Source organism: Catharus ustulatus, chromosome 11 (assembly GCF_009819885.2).
Source record: "Catharus ustulatus isolate bCatUst1 chromosome 11, bCatUst1.pri.v2, whole genome shotgun sequence".
Classification (NCBI taxonomy): Eukaryota; Metazoa; Chordata; class Aves; order Passeriformes; family Turdidae; genus Catharus; species Catharus ustulatus.
The window spans coordinates 15,180,073-15,192,991 of NC_046231.1; the positions used below are offsets into that span (position 1 = coordinate 15,180,073).

The following is a 12,919-nucleotide window of genomic DNA, read 5'->3' on the forward strand; positions in this document are numbered from 1 at the left end:
GTCATGGTTTGGTTATTTACAGGACTTCTTGTTTGCTTTTGCTCTGCAAAACTCTGATGACATCAATCACTTGTGCTTAAAACACTCCCAAAGCAAGGAAAAATAATCTACATCAGTTTTAAATTATGAGTGGATCAAATTATGCAGTTTCTCTGAATCACTACACAAAGCCCAGACAAAATTGCTGTACTTGAACTCCAGTGTGTTTGCAAGTGAAAGTAATAGAGGAGAGCTTCAGTTCTGCTCCAGGAGGTGTCACCAGCTCTCACACTCTGCAGAGATCCTGTCTCCAAAACTTCCCAAGGCAGAGAGCAGGGAAGCATTTTAAAACTCCCCCGTGCATGAAAGGACAGCCAGTTTTGTAAGTTTTGTAAGTCAGTTTTGCTGGCTGATGGCCCTGATAAATTCAGCTTACAGCAATGTGTCACCAAGGGCCAGTGTTAGTGACCACCTTGGACATGTTCTTCACCCACCACACTCCTGAGCTGACAAAACAAAAACCTCAGAATGTAACTCCCAGAATTCTGGGATTAACCCCAGGGATGATTCAAGAGCTACATACCTGACCTGCACCTCCACCACCCTCTGGCAGGTTTTTACTGACTTCAACAGGCTGCAAATGCCAGTGACAGAGAGGCGGTTCTGACTGAGGCTGAGAAAGGAAAAGGCAATTAGCTGGAACCTGAAATCCCACAGCACTGTCCCAGTGGAGCAGCTCCCAGTGTTCTTCATGTTGAAACCTTTTCACTTCAGAAGAGGGTTTTGTACAAGGCAGCACTTACTTCAGCTGCTTGGAAATCGATAGCCAGGGGAGGCTTTCCAGCAGGAAACTGCAGCCTTCATCTCCAAGCTTGTTGCCTGATAAACTGAAGCATTCTCCAGTTAGTGGGGACTGATTTGAACAGTAAAAACAAAGCCCTCAAAACCTTGCTTCCCTTGCTTGCTTTCCCTTTCCTACAATTGGTTTTTTTTTTTGCCTGGATTGTTCTTCTGTCTCAATCTTCCCTGCTTATTTCTGCATGAACCAACTTCAGACAAAAAGTTTAAGTCCTTTGGCAACATGATTCATGTTTTAGACCCAAACCATTTTGCTTTAGAAAATCTATGATCTTTAAGGCCCTTTCCAAGCCAAACCTATGATCCCCTGCTCCCACACTACCTGCCTACAGCCACCCAACAGGAAGGAGAGGAGGCACTCACTCCACTTCAGAGAGACAGGGACAGCTCTGGAGAATGGCCACAATCATCTTGGAATGTTGGGAAGACAGCCTGTGATCCTGCAAGCTGTGAACAGGAAGGCTTGGTGAGCAGTGAGGGGATGGGGGTGCCCCTGGCTGGGCTGGAATAGGATTTCTGTTGTCATTTTTATTTACTGATTCAGGTTTATTTCAAACTTTTCCAATATCCTCTGTCCTCGAGGATGAAAACCTCTGCTTTTCTTGGCCTTCTACAGTACCTGTCATCTGCAAATCACATGCACCAGCAGGACTTTCAGTGTCTACTCTTACCATAAATTCACACGTCTAGTTGGAATTACATGTTCTTTATTCTCTTCCAACTTCAAATCCAAAGATCTGCAAACAAACAAAATATTTGGTTTTTAACGTGCCTTCATGAAATACCTGACAGCTTGGGTCCTGGTTAATATTTTCCAGCAGAAGCCACAAGGTCTGTGGTTTCAAGGTTCTCTGTCTTTCAGCAGTTTTGCAATAGAAACTTGGCACCTCCAGCCTACCCAGGCACTAAAGAGCTGCAAACCCAGGTGTTTTGGTTATTTTTCTACTGCTCAGGCAGACCCTGCTCAGTGGGCAGCAGTTCTGCTGTGGTTGTGGTTTATGGTGACACCCAGTGATGGATTCAACCAGCCTGACTGAACACAGCATGACCACAGGTGCAGCATCTCACCTTTGAGCTTCCCCAGACGCGCCAGAAAAATAAATAATCATGGTGTTCACCCTGAAAAAGAGATCCAGGTCAGTGTTGGGGAAGAGGTGGAAGGATGCCAGTTGTTTAGCAGGAGTGTTGGGTAAGGACAAAGCTGTTGCCTGGATGCTAAAGAGGACTCTGACATCTGCCTGATCATCATTGCCATGTGTGGAGCTGGGGCTGCAGAGCACATGAGATGGTCACACCGTGGGAAAGACTGGCCCAGGATTTTATTTTTTCTTTTATTTTTTATTTTTTTGCAAGGCCAGAAGTTTGTTGGAAAGACATTCAGTAGGAGCTCCCTCCCAGCAAGAAAAATAAGAAAAAGCCATATGCAATTTAAGTTACACCAGGGATTACTTTGGCCTGTTAAACTTAGAACAGAAGACAACCACAAGAGCCAGGATGGTTTAAAAAAATCTGCCCTTGTCATCCTGGACACATAAAAACCCCCAAAACCTGTAATTTAAAGGAACACACAGCTAGAGCTAAATTCACACATTTTCACTAAACTTAGTTGACTGATAGCAAATTTATGCTGGTTGGTAAAGAATTTTCTTTGTGATATATTGCAGACCTTAAAAGCAAGTTTAAATTCTGTTATACAAGAAGAAATATCACACCCTGCAAATGGCTTTATAGACCAAGGATAAAGTGACCTATTAAAAATACAAAGAGGAAGTACATGGTATGACAAATTTCCATTTTGTTTCAAATAGAAAAGAAAAAAGGAGTCAAACTGATTTTTGTTCACTTCAATTAGCCAACCATTAAGCTAAAAAGCAGTGTCCCCTTGAAGTCAGCGTCTAAAGAGACAATCTACTTGCTTTTGCAAGAGCTCTCATGTGTTGATACCTGGCACACAGTTCAGTGACATTCTGACACACGATGCCTTCCTTTGCCAAAGTGAGAACAGCACTCAAGTTCAGGTGGTTGTTGCTCAGGCTGTGAACATGAGGAAAAACAGAACTCAGCTGTTGGACCCCAGAGCATTTTCTTTTGTTACACAAATGCCCTCTGCTCTGCTCCCCAAATATCCTGAAGCACACAATCTTTCAATTAGGGTATTTCTCAAAAAAAATCTGAAGTTTACATTTAGGACTCAAGAAAAGCATTATCAGATGATCAGTTCTTTCTCTGCAAGCTGTAGCTCCCGTGAGTTTAGAATCAGAGACAACTCTTCTGTGTGCAGCAGAAGGATCATTAACCAGTTTAGTTAGTGGAGGCAGCTCTTACCTTCATGGTGACACCACTGATCCACAGTGCAGTTAAACTCCCACCACAACAAATCCAATTTAAACCTGGCTTATTAAAGCAGGGAGGCCTGAACACAACCCTCCAGCCTCTGAGGATTTATTCTTTAATTGCATGTTCGTTCTGTTTCATTGGACCTCATTAGGTATGAAACACAAGATCTTGCTTCTACAAATCCTCTGCTTGTTCTCAGGGCCACAGGGCACTGAGAGCCTCAGGGGAATCACCCTGAGAACAGCACTGTGTGTGCAACAGAGAGGGTGAGGGAGGGAGGATTGCAAGTGGCACAGTTTTCCTGCCTTTTCTCTAGGATAAGCTGCTTCCCTGGGGGCAGGCTGGCATTCCCCACAAGCTGTTATCCAGTGTGCCCAGGAAAGCAAGAGCAGCAGGTGCATTCCTCCCTTCCTCCCTCCTTCTGCCCTGCTTTCAAACGCTTCTAACCACACTGCAGAGTCAGTGACTAATTCCTGGATGGGATCCAGCAATGACTGCAGGTATTTTGGATTCACCTGCTTGCACCTGAGGGTATGTGGAAGACCTTTGAAGGCAGAGTCTCTCCCTTTCACCTGGGGCTTTGTGTCTATTCCTGTCCTGTCACACAAACTGCACTCAGACTCCAGCACTGACAGCAGCTCTGCTGCTGCTTCATCTGCCCCTGGCAGCTCCTCAAAGGCTTTAAATCCCTTCAGCCAGGCTGGTTCTCTCCACCTGAAAAGCTGCAGGTCCATGCTGGGAGTTTCACTAGCAGTCTGTCCCTCTCAGTCAGCACTGGGTGGCCACAGGAGTGTTAGAGGGAGCAGCACAGGAGAAGAGGGAAGACTCTGATGGAGCCATCCTCCCTTAATCAGAGTTCAGACATCTCAACCTGAGCCTCACCAAGGGAGAGAAGAGGAAAAGCCCAGCTAGGCACTGAGCAGAGCACAGGCACTGTAATTCCTGGAGAGGTGTCAGTGGTGCCAGGACTCCCTTGGGATGATTTTAAAAGACCTAGATAAGAAGTGTGAGGCTGAGTCTGTCTCAAACTGAGCCCAGCACAGTCCTGCTTACAATTAAATGTCTGTGCCTCAGCTGGGGGCCCCACATCTCTGTGCTATGCTTGTCTTCACAGTAGCCAAGGTTTAATCCATTTTTACTCACTCTACTTTCTTCAGCTTTTCCATTTTGGAGAACAGGTCCATCACCCTCTTCACTTCTGGATCCCGTATCCGATTGCCCTGCAAGCTGCACACGGATTCATTCCCATCAGCATCCCAAGGAAGGAATGGTTGGTTTGATGGTCATTGCCACAGCCCACTCACTTTATTTCCTCCAGCTGGAGGCACTGTGATGCAGCCTGGACCAAGTTAGTCATCCCCTCAGCTGTGATGCTCCCACCTGTCAACCTGGGAAGAGAAAGGATCACTCAGACCAAGCAAAGGGAGGGCTAGAATCCCCTGCCTGTCTCACAGCCGTGCCTGCACCATGTGCCCAGCACACAGAGGCAGCAGCCTGGCTCTGCCACCTGCAACCAACCTCCCACTCCTTTTCCAACACAGCACTGCTCTGGATGCCAGCACAGAACAAGAGGCACACGTGTATGTGCTGCTGTGTGCGCTGTGACCCTCACACTCTGCACAGAGCAGATCAGCCTGGGGTGAGCCAATGTCACTGAATTTTACAGAGCACACAGGAAGGGAGAAGGCTCTGGTGTTACAGACTTACTCCAGTTTCTTCAGGCTCCCCATTCCTTGGATGGCCTTTGAAAGAGCAGCAGCAAAGTCATCGCCACATCTCCTGCTACGGAAGCTAAAATGTGAAGAAAAGGGGGAAAAGACAAACAGACCAAAAGCTGATATTATCATTTGCTTGCACCCTTCCTTCATATTGAAAAGAAATGCCTATCATCTTCCCTCTTATCTACTGCATTAACCACCCTGTTGTTCATCTTAATCAAAATGGAAAAACTAACAAAAATACAGCCAGAATGGATTTATCACCTTATTATCCTTCAATCACTCATAAATTCATTATTTCATGCAGTACTGAAGTTATGCTGTTCAGACCAAATTTTCTCACATTATCTCTCTCTCTCTTCTAGAACAGACTTGAGGTTTGACCTTCCAGTCCCTTTTCTCTTCTCCCCACCCACCAGCTTACAGCACTCACTGTGTTTACCTCAAGTGTTCCACATTTTTACAGCCAGCCAAAACCTCCAAACAGTCAGTGTCCACAAGACATCCTGCAAAATCCAAACAAATCAAGTCCTGGCTCGAGTTTATGACAAAAACCAAAGCTGACATGTCCAGCGTTGTCAGTCTCAAGTTTTTAAACTCATACTTGAAATTCAGCAGGCTCCCAATGTGCTGGGCTACTTCGAGGTTTTGTGTTTCAAAGGTGCAGTGGCAGAGCTCAAGGACCTTAGGCCCTGACAGATGAGTGGCTGCCAGCTTCTTGAGATTCTGCAGGATCACATCCTGCTTTTCCTGTACCCAAGCTTCATCTTGCTGTGCCAGCAGCATGAGAAATGTCCTACACTCTCTTGACGACAAGCCCGAGAGAAATATGTGAAAACTCTCCATAAACGCAGTCTTTGTCTCATTCTTTGAATTCCACTTTGACTTCAAGAAGAACTTCTGCTTCAAGCAGTTCTTGTCCACCCTGCTACTCACCATGAGACACAGTGCTGCAAAAAACTCCTGCAAGCTCAAGTGCACAAAGGCATAGCCAACCTCTGGGCAAGTGCCAGTGGTCTTCACCTCAAAGACAGTCAGCAGTCCATGCAAGGAAGCAAATTCCTTCACGTCCTCGGGAATATCACCAACATAAAACACAAGTTTCTTCTCTTCCAGGCCTCTCAGTGCAAGGTCAAACAGACCCAAAATGGCCTTTTTGTTACAGTTCAGCTGAGTCTCCTCATCACCAGCACAGTCTCCTTGCTGCTTGTTTAGGAAGATGAGAAACATTTTGATGTAAAACTGTGTCATGGTCTGAGGAAGCTCCACGCTCAGGGGATGCTTAAGGAGCAAATACTCCAGGCAGATGCAGACGATGTTACACAGAGCAGGGATGAGGCACATGCTGAGGAGTTTGGTGTTGTTCTTCACGTGAGCTATGGCTCGTTCTCTGAATGAATGCTGACGAAAATAGTGGCTGACGTATTCCTCAACCTTCTCATGGTCAAACCCCCAGATTTCTGCCAGCACACTTACTGTATATAACAAGAAGTCAGGTAGCCTCTTGGGTCGGCTGGTGACCAGCACTGTGCAACCAGGCAGGAGCTTCCCATGACAGAGGTCTGCAAAGAGCTGGGATATGGGCACAGGGCAGGAAAGACCTGGGTCTCTCTTAGAGGAGTATGACACGTCTATGTTGGCTGCAAACTCATCCAGCCCATCAAAGATGATCAGTGTCTGCTGGGCATTCTCCAGGAGGCCCTGGAACACTGCATCAGGGCTGTCCTCTGGCTGGAGGAACATGTCAAACAAAAGCTCCTTCAGGGTCAACTTTCTTTTTAACAAATTCAGCTGCCGAAACTCAAACAGGAAAGTGAAGAGAAACTGAGGTAGGACACCTTCTGCCCATTTCTGACAAATCCTGTGCATCAGCCTGGTCTTACCTGTACCTGGTTTACCAAACAAAAAGATCACCTTTGTTGTGTGAGATGGAGCCTCACTACAGAACAGATCTGACACTTTCATGGCTGTATCTGCACATTCCTCTGGCTCAGGAGCACCTCCCTGCTCCTCTCGGGCTTTCTCTGTTCTCTCTTTTAAACGGGGGGCTCTGCTCTGGTGAATGACAACATTGACAAAGGTCTGGGTGAAAGGCAGTGGCTGTGTTTGCTCCTGAGCTTCTGCTCCTGCTTCTCTCGTGCTCCTGTATCTCTGGTGGATGGAATTGATGAGGAGGTGCCGGTACTTCACAGATGAGTCTAAGAGAGAAGACAACATAGGGGGTATGAGGGTAAAAAAGCTAGTTGTGGGTCATGACACATCCAAAATAGCACCACTTATGGACAGAGAAACAACAGCCCTGATCAGAGGTTGCTGGGTAGAAACGACGAATTTGGAACTCCTGAAAATATCCTAAAACTTTTCCTAATTTTTCACAGGGGCCAAAGAAGAACAACATTCAGGGGAAAGATGAAACAGCTTTATGTGAAAACTAAATCCTTCTGTCTCTCAGATGAGAATTAGGTATCTGTGTATTATGCATATAATTCCCTGTTCACTAGCCCCCAGTTCACTCATGCTGGAAGTTGATTTCTTGGGCGTTTCTGCAAAGATGTTAAATAGATCCTTTCCTCAGAGGGAAGCCCAGCACAGCTTCTGGAATTTCCACATACCCAGTCGTCGCTGTTTGGCATCCTTGTCACTCCCAGAGCTGCTGTGACGGCGACGGCGAGCGGAGCCTGAAAATGGAGAGGTCAGAACATGTCAGAGGAGTGCTTTGAATGGCAGGGTATTAAACCAGAGCAAGACTTTCCAGCAAAGCATTTAGGGGGCTGAAGAGGAAAAATTGGGCAGACAAAACTATTTATAAACTCGGTCTGAGATTACAAAATTTCTTTTTCTGAGATGGGCCACAAGCACCTCGCTGGTGAGTCTTTGCAGGCTGATCGTGCACCTGCCTCACTCTGAGCAGAACTGCTCTGATATCCTGGGGAATGTGGCAGGCAATATCTGTTCTGGGGAATGCAGGCCCACAGATTCCCAAGGTTGTTTATGGTGGTTATATTTCCTGGTTTTTTTATGACACACTGTCAGATGGAAATAATGGACAGAGCTGAGAGAGGCACATGCCTTTCTCAACAGGTCTGAGTAACTTTCAGCACTATTTTCAAATTCCCATTCCACCAGCAACTGGCAAGATGGACTCTCTAGGACACCACAGCAGCTGGCAGCAGTCTGAATGCAGAACAAAGGCCACCTTTTTCTTATTTTCAAGATCTTAAACCTGCACATGACACACAATACAGTGCCATGTGACATTTGCAGTGCTGTGACTTAGAAGTCTCTGAGCAAAAAGCAGAGACAAAAATGTCTCTCCATGATCTGCACCAGCTAGGAAGGTCTCAGTTCTAAATCCACCCCTGAAGAAAACCCTACTATCTGTTCTCTTAAGCTCCTATTCTGACAACTCTGGAATGGTTTCTGCTTGATTGATGCCTGAATAGTTTTTCTGCTCTTCCTTTAAAGACCAAACCAACTTCCTCCACTGACCAATGAGCTGACCACAGGAAAAGTGCAAAAAGCATGGGTTTTGTAGAGTGAGTGGGAGATTCCTGCAGAGAAACTAAAATGAGTGAGTTCCTTAGCTGGGGGCCAGCAAGGCTTGTCTGAAATTCATGGACAAAACCAAGGGAGGTTCACAGGCAAAGCACCAAGAACAGAACAATGAGATGTGAAGTTGCAGTGGCTTTTCCACACCTTGCCTGTGCTGAGGGTCAATACCTGGGACATTTGGAGCCCTGCCCAGGCCATGAGCAGAGAAGACAAACTCCAAGAACTCAGGATCTGTTCCAGCCTTACCTTTTGGCACAGGGGACTGGACTCTTGTATCTGTGCCTGCTTCTTCTGTTTGGCTGAAGTAACCTAAAGGAGTAGAATGGGAAATTCATTATGGTTAATGTGAGCATTCTGCCCTTAAATTTGGAGTGTGGCTGGCCAGAGAAAAAAGACAAGCATCTTGCAATAGACAGCACAAACCAAAACTCAGTATAAGGGATGCAAACATCCAGGTTTCAGGGTCTCCATCTGCTCCTTTCCTTCCAGATTACTCTTACAGTACAATTAGCTTTGCTTTTAAGGCAGGAGAAAAACAACTTTACTCTCTGATACAAACAAACTCAGAGTATGGGCAGCTTTAGCTGATGTAAAAACACACTGTGGCCCAAAAGTAAAGCCCTACTTTCCTTGCAAAGAAGGGTTTTCTGTGAATAAACCACCAGCAGCCAGTCAAGGGCTTTTTCTGACTCACTGCATAGCTCAAAGCTACCACAAAGCCCCCTCAGCATAACCAGAAACAATTCACCCTCAGAAGGATTAGCGATCTCAGCTGCTACTGCAGAAGTTAAACCAGTATAAGCCAGCTCCAAAAGCTTAAGAGACATCATCTTTTATGATATGTCACAGTATCAAAAGGCTGAAAACTGTTCCAGCTTCAGTCTGAGAGAACTCCCCCACCAGTCCACATTCCCCATTGGTTGTCTGGTTTTTGCCCTGTTTCATCTCAGCCAAAATAGCTGCTGCTGCACTTGGTTACTAAGGCTGCATCCACCCAGCTGGTGCATCTAATAAGAGTTACTGCAAGCAGGTTGTGAAAGACAGTACCGTTGAGAAGGACTCACCCTGTAAGACTTCCTGCAGAAGAGAAGAATTAATCACCAGATGAAGCAACCCACTAAAGGAGAGGCACAGTGGCCCTCACCAAAAAGATAATGTGCACACTCTGTGTCGTTTGAGATAACACACACTAACTGATCGTGGTCCTTATGAATTGCTTCATTTTCTCTAAAGCCACTGCCTCTGCTAATGAGAAATATGGAGAAGTGGCTTTCTGTGGTTATTTTATGACTTATTGTTTTTTTCCTTGCCTTTCTGGATCAGGAGAATTTTAAAAAATAACAAAAGTCTACAGAACAAAGAGATTGGAGTCTTTTCTTCTTCAAATAAATCCGTCCACAAATTGCATCTCAACTTTGTTGGAGGTGGGGGTGCACAATTTTTATTGGTTTCATCTGTTAATGCCAGGGCTTTTTTACTTCAAATTACAATTCTAACCCAGAAATCGTGCTTCCAAGAAAAACAAGACCATGCAAGTGAGGGCATTATGGTCCCAGTACCTAGACTGGGTGAGGTGATGGGTGCCAAGGCTGTGTTTGGTCAGGGGACACTGGCCTGACCTCTCTTACCTTCTCCTGCAGAGCTCATGAGCAGAACCTCCAGATCCAGGGGCAGGTCATACTCCATGCAGACAGACTGTGCAAAGTGTTTCCAGGCAGCAGGACCAGCCTCCTCCAGCAGGTCAAGGAGCACTGAGGTTTTTTCTCTGGGGTCAGTGATGCCCCCCAGGCTGCTCAGGGCTGCCGGGGGGATGAAGCGCTGGGAAGTCGTGAGCAGCCAGTGGGGACAGGGAGTCAAGAACTGCACCAGCTGGGGCCTGGCTCTGGCTACAGCTGCTTGCAGGTCCAGATCATCATTCTGAAATGGGGGCTAGAGGGATGAATGAGCACAAAGGGTAGCAGTGGGCACAGGAGCAAGAGATGTTCACCCACGCAGCCCTGCATGGCTTGATCTGCTTTTCTACTCCTTCACCAAACCCAGAATTTCTTACCCTTACTCCTGAATTTCTTACCCTTACTCCTGAGTCTACAGTACAGATCTGAGCCCAGCCATGAGGGTGCAAGGATGGCAGTCCTTGTCTGCTCAGTGCCTGACAGCAGGGCTGGGAAGGACAGGGGCAGTCCCTGGGAGTCTTTGGCACAGCCAGGGAGAAGCTGTTAATATCTGTATTGCTGCAGTGGCCATCTGCCAAATATAACCTCCCAGGTATCTCTCACACGTACCAGGACCTCTGGGGAGGTCAGGGATGTTTTTGTTATTGTTGAAGAGTGCTCAACACAGACTTGAGGCTTTTCCTGCTTCTCACAACACCCTACCAACAAACAGGCTGGGAATGCACAGGGAGTTGGGAGGGAACAGCCAGGACAGCTGACTTCAACTGGCCATGTGGCATCATGCTCAGAACATAAAGCTGGGGTAAGAAGGAGGAAGGCAGGGAGTTAGAGTGATGGTTTGTCTGCCCACATCACCATTACATGTGATGGAGCCCTGTTTTCCTGGAGAGGGCAGAACACTTGCTTGCCCATGAGAAGTTGTGAGTTAATTCTTTGTTTTGCTTTCCTTGTGTGTGCAGCTTTCCCTCTACTTGTTCAGCTGCATCTCAGTTCACAAGTTTGTACAGGACCCCCCTGCACAAACGGTTCAGGCAGCTGCTCTTGCTGCTCATATTGTGGGAATGAGCAATCCAATTCTGCTTGGTGACAATGCCACCTCCACACCACTTCCTTCCCACAAAGCCACGCACAGGATCTCCTACCTGCATTGTTGTGTAATCAGTCTCCTTCCAGTCGTCAAGTGCTCCATGTTCTGACAGAGAATTGATCTGCTAGAGGCAGTCTTGGCACACAGACACACCCCAACACGTGGGACATGCCTAGCTGGGTGCAGATACCTGGGGATGACACCAACAGAGCTTGATGTAGACCTGCCAGGCCATGGAAATTATGTGGGTCACAATCTAGAAGCTCTGCCTTTGATCCAAGGGTCAGCTGTGTTGCTTTTCATCTCTTCTCACTCAAACCAGCAGTGACCACAAACTTTCAACATTTGAGGATTCACTCCTGGTCTCATGAAAGTGCAGGACTGAGCCTTGTGCCCTAGGATGTAAGTGAAGAAAGACAGCTTCAGAGGAACACTGTGGGAATCACAGCTTTCCTGGAGTCACTGCCTGATCTGAGCTGGGCTATGCCACCCTGCTGCTGTCAGCCCCTCTGTGGAAGTTGATGCAGAAGTAGCAGCATCTTACTCAAGTCACACCAGAAAAACTGTGAAAAGCTGATCTCTGAAAGTACACAGATCTCACAAAAGAGTTTCAAGTGCAGGAGGCTGAAAATGCCCCTAGTGCAAGCTCCTCACTCTCAGCAGAAAGGGAGAAGGGAAATTTCACCCTGCTCAACACCTGGCAGTTGGTGTCCAGCCATCCCTACCACAGGCAAAGGGAAGAGGAGAGCAATCACCGACTGATCAAGAACAACAGATTTAATAAAGCCATATTAAATACATATATAAACAAATAAATCAGCCCTGAATGCCAATGAAGACTAAGAGCCACTCATACAAATTAATGACACATATTCAAGAACAAAACAACACTGGAAAGCTGGATGAAAGCTCAGCCACACTGCACAGCTCCTGTACAACTGCTCTGCTCATGATTGGCAGTTACCTTCAGTAAAATATCTCTGATCCCAAAATGAAGCACAAAAACCTCCCAAGAAGAGCCAGAAAACTTATGAGCCTTGATCCTTGCCCTTCAAATGCAAAACCATCTTTATCACACTTTGCAGAACTTAACCTCCCCTCCATAACTTGGCCTTCGTAGCGTTCTCAGCCACAAAAAATAAAACTGAAATGTGAAACGCCCTGTTGCAAATCGAACGACTTCTTGTGCCCTGAGGGCACAGAGTACTCACCAGAAGCCCAGAAACAGAGTGCCAGCACCAAAACAAGTGTGGGGGTCACCAAACACCAAAGCTGGAGGACAATACCCACTGCCTGGATTTCCCCACGTGCTAACCCGAGGCACAAAGCTTTTCCCTGCCCTTTGGGACCTAATGAACAAAAGACTGAGCAAAATGAAAGTGAAATCAGCCGGGAATTCCCCAACTGAAATGCATCTGCTGTAAAAATAGAGAAATGCGCAAAAATATCCGGTCAGAACAGAGGAAAGGTAATATCCCACCCTAAAATCTATAGTTAGGTGATAATTTAGGTAAAGCATCTGAGCAGTGGTCCAAAGAAATGGGATACACTCATCATGGAGTAAATTCTGACTTGGCTTTGGTTAACACACTTCCAATGAGAATATTTCTGTTTAAACACATAAATCTAATTATCCTGGCACACAGAGAGATATTTAATTACCTCTTCCATTATATCTAAGAGGAAAAAACAAGTTGTTTTTCCTTTGCAAGAAG

At 46.3% G+C, this 12,919-nt stretch overlaps 1 protein-coding gene across 1 annotated transcript in view; it reads right to left on the reverse strand.

Annotated features, from left to right (window-relative positions):
• The window catches only part of NLRC5 (NLR family CARD domain containing 5), a 29,352-nt gene extending 18,024 nt beyond the window's left edge, over nt 1–11,328 (reverse strand). Inside the window, exons 1-14 of the mRNA XM_033069809.1 lie at nt 11,260–11,328; nt 10,073–10,373; nt 8,691–8,753; nt 7,505–7,570; nt 5,335–7,090; nt 4,882–4,965; nt 4,479–4,562; nt 4,318–4,401; nt 2,782–2,871; nt 1,906–1,956; nt 1,509–1,574; nt 1,201–1,284; nt 783–866; nt 563–652 (exon numbers count right to left, since the gene is read on the reverse strand). Of these exons, the coding sequence (XP_032925700.1) occupies nt 563–652; nt 783–866; nt 1,201–1,284; nt 1,509–1,574; nt 1,906–1,956; nt 2,782–2,871; nt 4,318–4,401; nt 4,479–4,562; nt 4,882–4,965; nt 5,335–7,090; nt 7,505–7,570; nt 8,691–8,753; nt 10,073–10,373; nt 11,260–11,265 (2,909 nt within the window). The 5' untranslated portion in view covers nt 11,266–11,328. The remainder of the gene's footprint in view (nt 1–562; nt 653–782; nt 867–1,200; nt 1,285–1,508; nt 1,575–1,905; nt 1,957–2,781; nt 2,872–4,317; nt 4,402–4,478; nt 4,563–4,881; nt 4,966–5,334; nt 7,091–7,504; nt 7,571–8,690; nt 8,754–10,072; nt 10,374–11,259) is intronic.
• Between the last annotated feature and the right edge of the window lie 1,591 nt (nt 11,329–12,919).